We start from the raw sequence: 14,114 nt of genomic DNA, 5'->3' as shown, positions 1-14,114 counted from the left end.
CTTAACTCTCGTTTCGAGCTTCCAATCACCGTCGGAAGCCCGAGGTATTTCCCTTGCTCACGGACAGACCGGACACCCAGAATGGAAGCCACCAAATTCTTTCTATAATTATGCGTACCTCTGCTGAACGAGACCGTGGTCTTGTCTAGGCTAACCAGCTGCCCAGACGCCTTCTCATACCGGTTTATAACCGATTTTACCAAACGTGCATCCCTTTTATTTGCCTTTGTGAAGATGATACTATCGTCGGCGAAGAAAAGGTGCGACACCATTGGTGCCACCGGGGCAATCCGGATTCCATGCAAGTTACCCATCTCCATCTCGCGATGAATCATGCTCGAAAAGACCTCCGCACATAGGATAAAGAGGTACGGGGATAAAGGGTCGCCTTGGAGAATGCCCCTTTGAGGTTTAAAGCACTCGGTGTAGGACCCATTAATTGTCACCGCATAGGTCACCGACCGCACACAAAGCATCACCCTATTGCACCAACTCTCGTCAAACCCCATAGCTCTCAAAGTGCCCTCGAGGAAGCTCCATTCGATCCTATCGTATGCCTTAGCCATATCAAGTTTTAAGGCCATGTGTCCTCCTCCACCCCGGGAATTCTTCATATAATGGAATAGCTCAAATGCCACCAAGATGTTATCGGTAATAAGACGACCCGGTACAAAAACACTTTGGTTTTCAGAGACAATATCTCCAAGGAACCGTTTCAATCTATTAGCAAGCACTTTCGACACAATTTTATAGATGACATTACAAAGGCTAATTGGTCGGAAGTCGGCCATGCTACTTGCCTCCTTTTTCTTTGGTATAAGAACTATATGGGTCATATTTGTTTCCTCGGGTATCCCATCCCCATTGAGAATGGCCAAACATCCCTTAACCACCGATGAGCCTACTATGTACCAATAAGTTTGAAAGAAAAGTGCATTCATACCGTCAGTCCCGGGGGCCTTAAGAGGGTGCATCTGATTTAGCGCGTCAAGAACATCCTCTCCTGTATATGGCTCCTGCAAGCTCCGGTTCATCTCCCCCGACACCCTACCCTCTACTCCACGAAATTCATCCACCATCAACACCGGCTTGGACGATTCAAACAGCTTCGTGAAATAATCCACCGCCACCTTCTTAATTCCCTCTTGCGTTTCCACTTTGCGGCCCTGGTCATTCATAATAAATTTGATATGGTTCTTTTGCTTTCTTTATCGCGCTTTTCTATGAAAATAAGCCGTATTTCTGTTCCCGACTTTGAGCCATAAAACCCTTGATCGTTGACGCCAGAATTTTTCTTCCTGTTTGATGAGCTTAGCTATTTTCATTTTAAGATCCCTTCGCTCCTTCACATTACTCTCAGTTCGCTCACAAGAATTTAGCTTTACAAGTTTCTTTCTGTGAAGCTTAATATCTCTCACCAAATTGCCAATATTTGCTCCCTTCCATGCCGACAGGTTAGCTGCACATTTCCTCAAGTTATTCGACATATCCTCCCCTGGGTCCCAAGCTCGTCGTATCGTGTCCTCGCATCCATCCTCGCCAATCCACATCTGTTCGAAACGAAAGATCCTATTCCCCCTCTCCCCCTCCGATTTCCTATTATCAAGAATCACCATAATGGGAACATGGTCCGACCAACCCGGCTCCAAATGATGTAATTTTGCATTCGGGAAAATATCTGCCCATGCTTCCGTAGCCATCGCTCTATCAATTCTGCTTTGACGATTATCAATCCCCGCTTGACCATTATCGTATGTGAACTCATACCCTTCGAAAGCCAAGTCCCTAAGGCCACAATCATTTACAGTATCCCAAAAACTAGTCATTTGCCATTGAAGTCTCGTGCCACCCTTCATCTCCGTCTCAAAAAGAATTTCGTTATAATCGCCTATACATAGCCACGATTCATCATTGTCTGCCGCCAGTATATGCAATTGATGCCACGAAAGGTGACGATCTTGGACAGCAGGCCATCCATAAAATCCCATCAATCTCCACTTCCTACCCCCAAGGACCACGTCCTAGTCCATGTAATGGACTGTAGCTGATTTGAAAGTGACCTCAAGCCCCTTACGCCACCAACACGCAAGCCCCCTGAACGCCCAACACTATCCACAGCCCACCCATCATACTCCCTCACACTATTTACAATAACATTCATCTCAGCACCGCTTAATTTGTCTCGCACAAAAAAATAAAATCCGGGTTCTCTCTACGGAGAAGGTTTTTTAATCCGCCTACCGCAGCCGGGTTGTCCAGTCCCCTGCAGTTAAGGCTCAATATTTTCATGATGCCCGGCGGGGTTGAGTGTCCTCAACCACCGCCTCAGATGAACGTACATCCATGGTTTTTCGACTCTTCTTTTCCACAACCACCACTGCCTCCTCCAACACAGACCGATCTCTTTTCTCCCCTACCCCCACAATATTCAGCTCCCTACCCTCCTCGTCCCCCTCTTGTTGAGCACTAGATGGTGCTCTCTCAAACCTCTGCCACTTCTTTCCGCTCCTACCACATCCCAACTCTCCTCCTCCTCTCACACCCTGTACCATCTCCGATGTCCCCTTATTCCCTCCACCTGCTCGTAAACCCCATCTTCTCTCCCTTCCACCCTCTTGTCTCCCTTCTCCATACCTTTCCTCCCCCCACCTGCACCCTCCCTTATGCATGTCTTCCCACCCCACGACTCCTGATGATGCGTACTATTATACCCCGTCGTCACACTTTGTATTTCCACAGTTGCCATCTGCTCGTCATCCACTCTAGTTGGTTGAGATGGCCCTTCCTTGCTCTTCTTATGCTTAATAGATATGCTCTGTAACTTCATAATCATCTTCGAAATGTTCTCCTGCTCCCTCTCCTCATATTCTTTATCGAACATAGGATTTAGAGACTTCGCCATCTTAGATCCTCCATCTGCCACTGTTTTCACAACTCTCCAAGGGGAGGCTCGAAGTTGTTCACTGTACTTCAACTCGCCTTCTTCATATGGCCCATCCTCGCAGTCTTTTTCCCCATGACCCAGTACCCCACATCCGTAACAGAAAGTATGTATCCTTTCATATTTGACCTCGAAACCGACTGACTTTCCACTAACCATCCTAATTTGCACTGAATCACGAAAGGGTTTCCGCACATCGTGTAAAACTCTGACTCTTATAGCACGCTCCAACTCCGGCACTGGTGCATGTCCATTCCAACATACTCCCCAAGCTGCGCTCCTATTCGTTTCACATTCTCCACATTCGAACGACCCCTAATAGACATATCATATACCCTCGCCCACAAAGGTACGTGGAATAGAGGCGTATCAGTAATTTTGCCATCACATATCGGGTCATTCAAGCACCAAATAAACTTATCGAAATGCCATGGTTGGCCTTCGATAACCCTAGCTTTATCGTTCTCATCAGCAAATTTAAAAACAAAAACTTTATTCTTTGCATCGATAATATTACCAATCACCATACCTTTCGTGTTCTAAACTTTTATTGTCGTATCTACTGCCGCCTTTGCATTGATCGTCTTCATTGTCCAAATTCGCCCCACCACGATGTGTTCAGCCTTCCTCGTATCCCTCTCTTCATCTCCCACATCCCAGACAAACTCGTCAGAGGATTCCATAATTTCCTTCCCTGCCCTCCTACTGCCCATTTTTATCGAGAGAGAAACCCCCCCCCTCCCCACACTCGCTTAGGAATGAATAAATAAACAGAGAAACCGAATTTAGAACCAGAGAAACCACGAAAAACCGTAGAGAATTGCCTTGAAATCGAAGGAGAAAGCTATGGATAAAACCCTAGAGGGAGGCTCTCATAGGAAAAACCCTAGAGAGATTTTCTTTTTATTTCCTAGTAAATAATATTTGACTTACGACAGATATATATACATTGTTATTATTATTATTGCATTGTTTTAGAATATTCTATTTAGAAATTTGTTTCATATCACATGCATGCACGTGTTAATAAATGTTTAAAAAATAGAAATGTTATCTTATGAGATACTCCAATGAGGATAACTCCCTATAGGAGACATAAATGATCATCAAATGATGATGTTTGATTAATTGAGTTTTGGGAACTCATGATTATATATGAACCTCTACAACACAATTGAAAGGTTATCGTGATTATTTCCAAAATAGAATATTCAAACTCTTGTAGAGTTTACTTGAAAGAAATTATTATTGTCTCAACCTGAAGTTTGAGCATATGAGAATTCAGATTTAAATGAGCTTCTTGCTAAACATGTGAAATTAGCTTATGGTCCAGAAATACCATCACAATTGGAAAATAATGTAGTTAAAGTCTACAATGAGAATGTCAATCCATACTTATGTGGTTTAGTAAAGAAAGTCGTTCAAAGGTATTGGATGAATTATTCAATAATTATTGGATCGATTCTCCTTAAGACAAAGAATTAAGGAATGATAGCCACACTCTTTATCCATTCAACTTGATTTTTGTCCCAATGGGTTTTTCCTTGCAAGGTTTTTAACGAGGTAGCATGCATTATAAGCGCATTATTACGCTATGGTCATGATCATTATAACTGTGGAGATGACAATTATTTTAAACATATAATGTTATGTCATCTATTAAGAGGAAGTAATACATGCGACTATAAGATTTAAAATGAAGATCTAAGAGTTATTATGAAATGATCATATCCAGATTTTCAGATTGTGAGTTCCGATGAAGTATGGTGATTGAAGTGATCAAGAATTTATACTAATTGAAGATATCAAGTTATGAATGAAGATGGATTATACTTCAACGATCATCAAGAAGTAATGTCAAAGCGTGGATCATTTCAAGATATGTCAAGTTATGTAATCATCAAGGGGAGTAGCATGCGTTGTACTCTTTTTCCTTAGCCATGGTTTTGTCTCACTGGGTTTTTCATGGGAAGGTTTTAACGAGGCAGCTTGTTATGCGTATTTGAAGATTAGTGTACTCTTTTCTTTTACTATTGTTTTTCCCACGGAGTTTTTCTAGGAAGGTTTTTAACGAGACATCTTCTTTAGTGATGGACATTCAAGAGGGAGTGTTGGTGGACCAAGCCACCCGTGCCGCACGCATCCGCGTGTTGGACATTTGAGGTGGCGACACTTCTCCCACGGAACTTTGTGAACAAAGCACGTCATGGGCCGTTACCGATTTGAAAGGCATTGAAATCGGTGAAATATTTGAGCAAGTCTGCATTTGTGGAGTCGCCACCAATTTTATGAAAAATTGGAACCGTTCAAATACTTCATGTCATGTCAAGACACAAAGTAGTGACATAAACATTGAGAAATTCGTTACCCCTTAGCATTCTATGTCTAGAATGACTCTCGCGATGCCAATGAACACAGAAACTAACAGATATCTGAGTAAGGGCTGAGGGTACATATTAGAAAACTCTTTATTTGAACACCTAATCCCATCCGACTCGATAGCGACTTCTACTAATGATCAGGGAAGTCATTTATACTCGATGTGTTGTTGATGTAATGCATGAGATGCAAAAAAATAACGTTTGAATCCTAGCATGTGAACTAAGTCGGTTGAGCATACAATTTAGCAAGCAATTGAGGGTCGAAGTTAGAATTTAGATTAATTACATGTGAAAAACAAACAAGGTAAAACCACACAATAAAATACATGACATGTATTACAATGGAAGTATAAATTTACATCATAAATACGCTCAAAAGAAAGATTTAAAAGAAAAGGAAAGAAGAGGAAAATAAAAGAAGAATTGAAAATACAAAAAGAGTGAATTACGAATGATAATACATATATTAGCCGATTAGAAACCTAATTAGAAACCTTACGTCAAAACGAGATGAGTTCGGAGGCAGAAGTCATCCCAGAACAGGCGCAACATAGATTGCGTCATCTGGAAGAGGTGCATCAGATGATGTGTTCCCTGGAAGAGTCGGATCTGTTTATGCGACTATTCTTGGGCTGGATTCTGACTGTGAAAGTCAGACCCACGGGTTAGTTAATGTTCATTGATTAATTTAGATTGATTATTAGTATACAACTCGAATGGAAGTGATTTAGTCAGATTACATGCATCTAAGATCGTCATAAGCGGAAAAGAACGAATTAAAACAAAACATAAAACGAACTACATGAACTACAAATACATGTGATGTCGGATTTACAATAGATGGAAACTTGGGACGAGATTAAGACGAAAATTGGAAATTGAAACCGAAAACAAGCTGAAAAAGATATATCAAAGACGAATTTAAGAGACGTGATATGGCTAAATCAAATCTCTTAAAATCCGGGTTTGAATTTGTGACGAAAACCCGCAAACATCGAATTATAAGCGATTTAAGTAAAAAAGGAGCCTATGAAATTAAGTTAAGAAATTGAAAAACGTAAAAATTTCAAAGAAAATAGAAGAGAAAACGAAAAAAGAACGAACAACAGATAATCGAGGAAGAAGAGGAGCAGCAGACAAGAAGCCTCTAGAAGAGGGGCATCAACTATTCCAGAATGCGCATCTGCTGATGCATTTCTTCTTGACGGTCTTTCTCTGCCGAATCGTCAAAAAAGGGTTTTAAAACGTATTTTGAAAACGGTTTTGAGCATATTTACGATATAAATTCGTACATAAACTAATTACATAAAATAAAAGGTAGGATTTACACCCTCAACAAACTTCTCCCTCCACATCTTTGTCTTCTTCCTCAACAAATCCTACCATATTGAACCCAGATTCCGATCCTCGACAATCCACCCTAACCCATTCCTTCCGACGACCTCCATGCCCAACCAGTCAACCACCACCATAACCCTTTTTAACCCAATTCCTGAAAAGGGTTCACCATCCCCCTCCTAGGGTGTCTATAGGTTTGGATTTGGAGGCAAAGATGTCACCCGTAAAAGGGTTTAAGGTTCGATTTTACGGCACTGCCGTGTATGAGTATCGGTGCCGTAAAATCGAACCCTAAACCCTTTTACGGAAAAATTTTGGGCGTGAAAGTAGGCGATTTGATTTAATAGGTGGTTTATACAGTGGTGGTGATATTTTTTTAGCAGTGAATTGAGGTTTAGGGCTGAAATCTTTGCAAGGGATTCGGTCGCGTATGAGTATCATTGCATAGGAAGAGGAGGGTGGAGAGAGAAGTTTGTTGTCACCGGAAAGTGGTTATCAGGGCGGTGAGGGTGTGGTTGTGTTGGGTGAAGGTCAAGATGGAGGCCTAGAGGAGGGTGGTGTCTAGTATTGGTGGCAGTAATGGAGGTTGATGGAGAGAGATAGGGAGTACGTATGGAAATACAATAATTGACGTGTCCAAAACATTACAGCGTAATATTTCTATGTTCTTGGTAGTGTAATGACGCTAGTATGGATAGTATCATCGCCTCGGGGGCATTCTTTATCTGGATCATTTTATAATATCAAAAATTATTAATTAAAATATTTTATTTTACATATTTTAACTTTTATCGAGTTTCAAACCAATACCGCTTAAAATTGAAACAAACACATGGTATGATTACTCATTCCAAACCCATGCCACACAGGTATGATTACTCATTCCAAACCCATACGCGTACGCGTACATGATTTATATTTTTTTTAAAAATGGTGACATTTTTTGCTATGACTAATGAAAAAAAAACGGAGTTACTTTTTCATATACGAACTTTACTCTTTCACATACATTTTTCCATAAACTTTCCATATCATACCCTTTTAGCTAAACCTAAACAAATTAATTCTTATACTTCGTATGTACTTTTTCCCTAAAATCGAATTTAATTGTTCTAAAAACTTGACTAATGGATTCTAATTCTTCAATTAGTAAAGAACTAGTTGAAAAGCCCGTGCGATGCACGGGCTCTCATTAGGATCATCTGTATAAATATATTCTATAGTTGATAAAAGAAGTTCAATTATGTTTAAATCATTGATAAACAAAAGTTCGTGGTTTGTGTAGCCGTCTAGTTGATCATCAATGAACTATTAGTGCTTCTAGCATAGAAGTTTTGTCATTTAGTAGTTATCATTTCAGTTGTGAAACATCAAGTAATATGGTAAAAGTATGTAATTAGTTTTTCCATTATTGTTATAGGTATCACTGGTTTTAATTAAATACAATAGTTATCTCCATAAATATAGTGCAGCTCACCAAATGAACCGCCTTAATAACTGAGACAGACTTTTATGAGTTTTGCAAATTATTTTAATCTATGACAACTACGTAAAACTAAACGGTGTTACTTAAAGCAACAAGTTTCATAATTATCAATATTTAGTGTGTTTAGGGAAAATGTTAGATCTCCTATAGTATAAGTTTACCTTGACTATCTACAATTAAGAGAGTGTTTTTCTCTTTATATACTTCTCGTAAAATCAAATCCATACCGAATTCCAATAATTTAATAGTCTCTAAACAACTGTACACAAATATATGTGATTCTATTACATAGAATGCATGAGGCTCCCATTAGGATCATCCTTAACAATATGCATGTTGAATGTTCTAAGAATTCAAACGTTAGTTTACATTGTCATGGTTTGGTAGTAGAAGTTAACTAAGTTGATAAAAAAAAGTCCAACTATGTTGAAATCGGAACACAAAAAACTTTAGGGTTGATTTAGTTGATTGTTGATGGATCATCAGTCCCTTTAACATAAAAGCTACTTTTTTTTGGTATTAGTTATAACAGTTGTATAGCATCCGAAGAGACATCATTTGAATTATGTAATTACTTATTTTTATTGTTGTACACACCACCGATTTTAGTTAATTTAAAGCGTCATTAAATGTGGTTTAATTCCATAAAATGAACACGTGATAACTGAGACTGGTTTTATAAGATTCACAAATTAGATTAATTTACAACATTTACCAATATTCCATTTTGTAAGCATACGATAGTGTAAATGTTGAATGGTGGTACGCAAAACAACATGTATCTCAATTATATATGTAGCCTGTTTGGAGGATTTTTGTTAGATCTCTAAACAATAAAAATTTATTTTTGACTATCTACCATTAAGACTGGTTGTTCCCTATGAACTTCATAATAAATATATAAAATACGAAATCTAATTTTTTAGATGTGAGATATATTTTTGAGTGAATTAACGGTCAAACTTTTCAAAGTTTGACCTCCAAAAAATAAACCAGGAGTTTTGTGTGGATTGGAGAGAGTAGGATATTAGGATACTACTCTTATACTCCATTAGTTTTAGATTAATTATATTAAAATTATAACCCATTTTTGTTTATTTGAAATGTTATTTATTAACAAAATTAAGTCTCGTTATCTTACATTTTTATTTACTGTTCACAAATCCTCATTTATGATGGACATATCCGTCGCAAGCTTGCGACTTGTCAAGTATTACTCATATGAGTAGATAAGACAAAAGCAGAATGCCTAGGGAGTATCAATATGTTTTGTCTTATCTACCCACATGAGTAGTACTTGATCCGTCACAAGCTTGTGGCGGATATACCCGTCAAAAGAAAGACTTGGTGTCTACTCTTTATTTATAATAACAAAATGAACAAATTTTCAGAAAAGAGTTTCAATTTTAAGAAATGGCTTCAAATTACTAAATATATATGTACAATCGTTTCACTTATTAACCAATATATATGAGTTTGACCTAATTTATTACACCAAGGAGTACTTTATATTCAACTAAACCCATATGGGATACCTCATAGTTAACCATTAAAAAAAAGAACTATTTCCACTTTGATGCCCAGAAGTTTAGCCTAATTTCACTTTAGTCCCCTGAGGTTTGCATAATTTCACTTTGGTGCCTTGAGGTTTTGACTTTTTCCCACTTTAGTGACCTATACATAACAATCTTAGTATTTTATACTCCCTCCATTCATCTTTTATTTTCCCATTTATCTAATATACGTGGGGAGTATTTTATTGAAATAGAATGGAGAGAGTACTAAAAAAAATATTTTGAAAATAAAGGCATTTTTTTTGCAATATTATGTTGATTATACTATTTTGTAATTTGTATGCAGTTTAATATCCAATTTTGCACTTTATTTTACTGAAAATGTAATTAAGATAAATGTTGACTATTAAAGGTTTTAGGTCACCAAAATGAAATTTTATTCAAAACTCAGGTTACCAAAGTGGAAAGTAGTCGAAACCTCAGGACACCAAAGTAGAATTATGCAAACCTCAGGGCACTAAAGTGGAATTAACCTGAACCCCAGGGACCAAAATGGAAATTTTCCAAAAAAAAAAAATGAAAAGCTACAGTAAAAACTATTGCACTTTTAAATATACAATCAGTACATTACAAAGTAATAAGTCTAATAACCAGCCATACGCAAACCGCGGTAAATAATTAAGTGAATAAAAACACATAGATGAATTGGAATTTAGAAAGTAAAAATTGATGTAACCGCTTAATTTTGTATATTTGGCAGTTCAATACATTTTTAACGTCTATTATAGATTTAATATGAATTTGAAACCAATTTGAAGAAAAAATTCGGTGATATAATGGTAGATTATATATAGTTCTCACAATTTTTCTATATATTTATCGTACACTGATTTATTCATAGTTAGCTGGTTCTTGGATTATTAGTCCGTCCCGCATAAAATCATAATTCTTGACTTTGTTCATTTGTATTTAATTTGTTGGCTCATTTCACAAAATCGATATGTGTGGACAGCGGGCCGCCCACGGGGGCGCTTGGTGAGAAACGAGGGACAAGCGTTTGCATTTTGTATGGAGTCGCCACCAATTTTTATGGGAAATTGGAACCGTTCGAATACCTCGTGTCATGTCAAGACACAAAGTAGTGACATGAACACTAAGCAATCGTTACCCTTAGCATTCTATGTCTAGAATGACTCTCGTGGATGCCAATGAACACGGGTGCTCACGGAGATCTGGAGTAAGGGGTGAGGGTACGTATTAGGAAGCTCTTTTGATCGAACACCTAATCCCGCCCGCCTCGATAGCGGCCTCTACTAATGATTAGGGAAGTTATTCGTACTTGATATATCGTCGGCTATATGCATGCAATGCAACATCCATAGATTAATCCTAGCATGTGAGAATTAAACTAAGTCGGTGAACAATTAGTTAGGCATACAATTGGGTCGAAGTTGGATTTAATGTTGATTTACATGTGAAAGCATACAAACAATAAAAGAAATACAATAACGAAAATTACAATAATGGAAATTACAATAATTACAACGGATTAGATGATTTATGTCGAAAACACCTTTAAAACGGATAATTTGAGAAAAGAAAGAAAAGAAAGAAATACGAACGAGTAAATCGGGGTGATAATACGAATATTAGTTAATTAATTACGTAGGTTAATTAAACTAGGTCAAGGCGAAAGGAGTTGAGACGAGAACTCAACTCCTGGAACAGCGCAGCGAGAGATCGCGCCCTCTGGAAGAGAGGCGCAGATGAATCTTTGCGTCTGTTCCAAGGGTGAGTTCAGGCCGTGAAGCTTGAAATCGCAAATCGTTAATGTCGATTGGTGATTTTAATGGTTGATTAAGATATTTGACTCGGATGGAAGTGGTTTAATGGATTATTTACATATGAATGGGTCATAAAAACAGTAAAATACGGATGAGACGGAATCAAACGGATTAATTACATGAAGGGACGATGTTAATGAATGATTAATTAGTGACATCGGTGAATAGAACAAACTAAACATGATGAATTAATGACGAATTAACAATGAATATGGATGCAAAATATATCAAAGATAAATTCCAGAAACTCAATATGAATGAATTGAATCTCCAAAACCTCGGATTGAATATTAATGACGAAAACCCGCAAATATTGATTACTTGAGATTTAAGCCGGATTTATGATAATTAAAACATGTGAATTAATGATGATGAATATAATACATGTGAATTATTATGCTATCATGCGAACGAATTATTAAAGACGAAATACATACGAAACAAACAAAGACAAACACGAATTACAGAGGACGGAGGAAGAAGAAAAGAAGCAGAAGCTGCGGCGGCCTCACGAAGAGGCGCAGCAGAATCGCGCTCCTTCGAAGAGGCGCAGCGATTCTTTGCGTCTTTTCTCGACGTCTGTCTACTGGAAATCCGCAAAAACAGGTTTTTCAAGACGGTTTTAGAAATCGATTTTAAAAGATGTTTTCGACATAAACCTTACAACGATGAATAAATAAAATACAATAAATAAAGAGAATTATACACCCTCAGACTTACATGTTGACGGAACGAGATGAACTAAGTATCGACTAGTGAATGCTCGACGCGAATGCAATGAAAGAGTGCCCTCGTAAGAGGAAAACGATTGATTAATTTAGATTGATTGAGTGTAGTTGGTCAAATTGGTCGGTCATGTAACGGAGAGGCTGGTACCCGGAAAGATCCGAGCTTACGTGGTCGGAAGTCCAAGCACGTAGGCGCCAATTAGTAAGAACGAAGTCTAGAATGCAAAGGGAGAAGAGAAGGGCGGACACTCGCGTGAGAAATATGAGGAACGAAGGCTCCTATTTATACTAATCACACGGAGGAATAGGGTTTCGGAGACTCTTTGGAAGTGAATCTCGGAAAGATATAAAAAAGATACGTAAATCATGCAAAGAAGGGCATGGGAAGAGGCGCAGCAGCCCATGCGTCCCTTGGAAGAGGCGCAGACTGCTGCGTCTATTCCCGGGAGGTTTCCTCCTTTGAAGAAAGATTTCGCGTTTGAGTTATGGTAGGACGGAAATAATCCGATTATCTTTTGAATATTACGGGATATTATTTGCCAAAAGATAAAATTTGTGAAATATGGAATAGAAATATCAGGAACATTCGAACATTCGACTCGGGATTTAACAATTATCAGAAAATGGAGACGGTTTTCGACCCGGACTCCGAATGTACTCTAATTACTGCCAAAACGACCGTATCCGGACGTAGATGACAATTAAGAGGTTGACATTAATGTTTGAGCAAACACTTGACGATAAACTTACGAACTGTCACAAATCGTTCCGCGAATCAAACATGCGGCCCAATCATCACCGGGTGGTTTGCGAGGGGTGCAGAAACGAGGTGTCTACAGAGCCCCCACTTTGACTGAGGCTTGGACAAGGCGAAAGTCAAAGTATAGCCATCAGGTCAATCGAAGATTACAACCTGACGACTATGGCGACGCGAGGCGGCTCAAGGGGTCTGAGCCAAGGACCTATCGTCGGGAACATTTTAGAGTCTGTCGACTATCGGGGAGGGTCGTTTAAAGTCCATTAGACTACGTAAGGAGGCTCGCCAGCCATAAGAAGAGACCATACCTGAGACTTCTTCTCGAGATGCTTTCGGAGTTGCGTAGGAGCTAAGGTTAAGCGTGGGAGCTAAGGGTAAGACCTAAAAGATATATAAGGATTGGTGCTAGGGTATGGGACCCTAAAGGAAAGCATTGACGGGAAGGAGGCCAAAAGTAAGTTCAACCTAAAGGTAACTAAGGTTTGGGTATAGGAACCTCTGGAGAACGACACCCTGTCGAACTCCGCGGGGAAACACAAAAATATAGTGAAAGCAGCAGGACGTCGGTAGAAACTGCTGGGGAATCCGCTTGCGTTGGTCTCAAACGAACTCTGGCAAAACTTGAGGTTGAATCTGCTTGCGTCGGTCTCAAGCGAACTCTTGTTGGGGAATGACTCTATCTGGATTGAATCATTTTCGGAAGATCTGCTCGTATCTGCTTTCGAACAAACTCCGTCTCTCGAGAAGTGCAATCGGCTGTCATGAACTCTCGCTGGGAATATACTGACGACTAGGAACATCTTGATCGTCATGGGAAAAATCTTAAGGGAGCAGCACTGCAAAATACTACTGCGCCGGATAAAATAATTTTGAGCAATACTGCAAAATACTGCTGTGCGGGATAAAATGAATTTGGACAATACCGCAAAATACTGTTGCGCAGGATAAAACGCGGGCCAGAACGAAAGAAAATCGTCGAAACGGACCAAAAGAATACAATAGCATTGAAGAAGAGGCGCACCAAAGATGGGCCCACCAATAACGAACCCATAACGAATTTTTGAAAATTCGTATGGAGGGAACGCAAGGAAGAGGCGCAGCAAGAGCTGCGTCCCTTGGAAGAGG

At 39.0% G+C, this 14,114-nt stretch overlaps 1 protein-coding gene across 1 annotated transcript; it reads right to left on the bottom strand.

Annotated features, from left to right (window-relative positions):
• Positions 1-1,208: 1,208 nt before the first annotated feature.
• On the bottom strand, positions 1,209-1,988 carry LOC141640757 (uncharacterized). The gene has a single exon (XM_074449439.1). It carries the CDS (start codon positions 1,986-1,988, stop codon positions 1,209-1,211), a length of 780 nt encoding a protein of 259 aa, XP_074305540.1.
• Between the last annotated feature and the right edge of the window lie 12,126 nt (positions 1,989-14,114).

Source organism: Silene latifolia, chromosome 2, assembly GCF_048544455.1.
Source record: "Silene latifolia isolate original U9 population chromosome 2, ASM4854445v1, whole genome shotgun sequence".
NCBI classification, from domain to species: domain Eukaryota; kingdom Viridiplantae; phylum Streptophyta; class Magnoliopsida; order Caryophyllales; family Caryophyllaceae; genus Silene; species Silene latifolia.
Note: the sequence above shows the minus strand (reverse complement) of the source record. Positions and strands in the feature narration are given on the sequence as shown.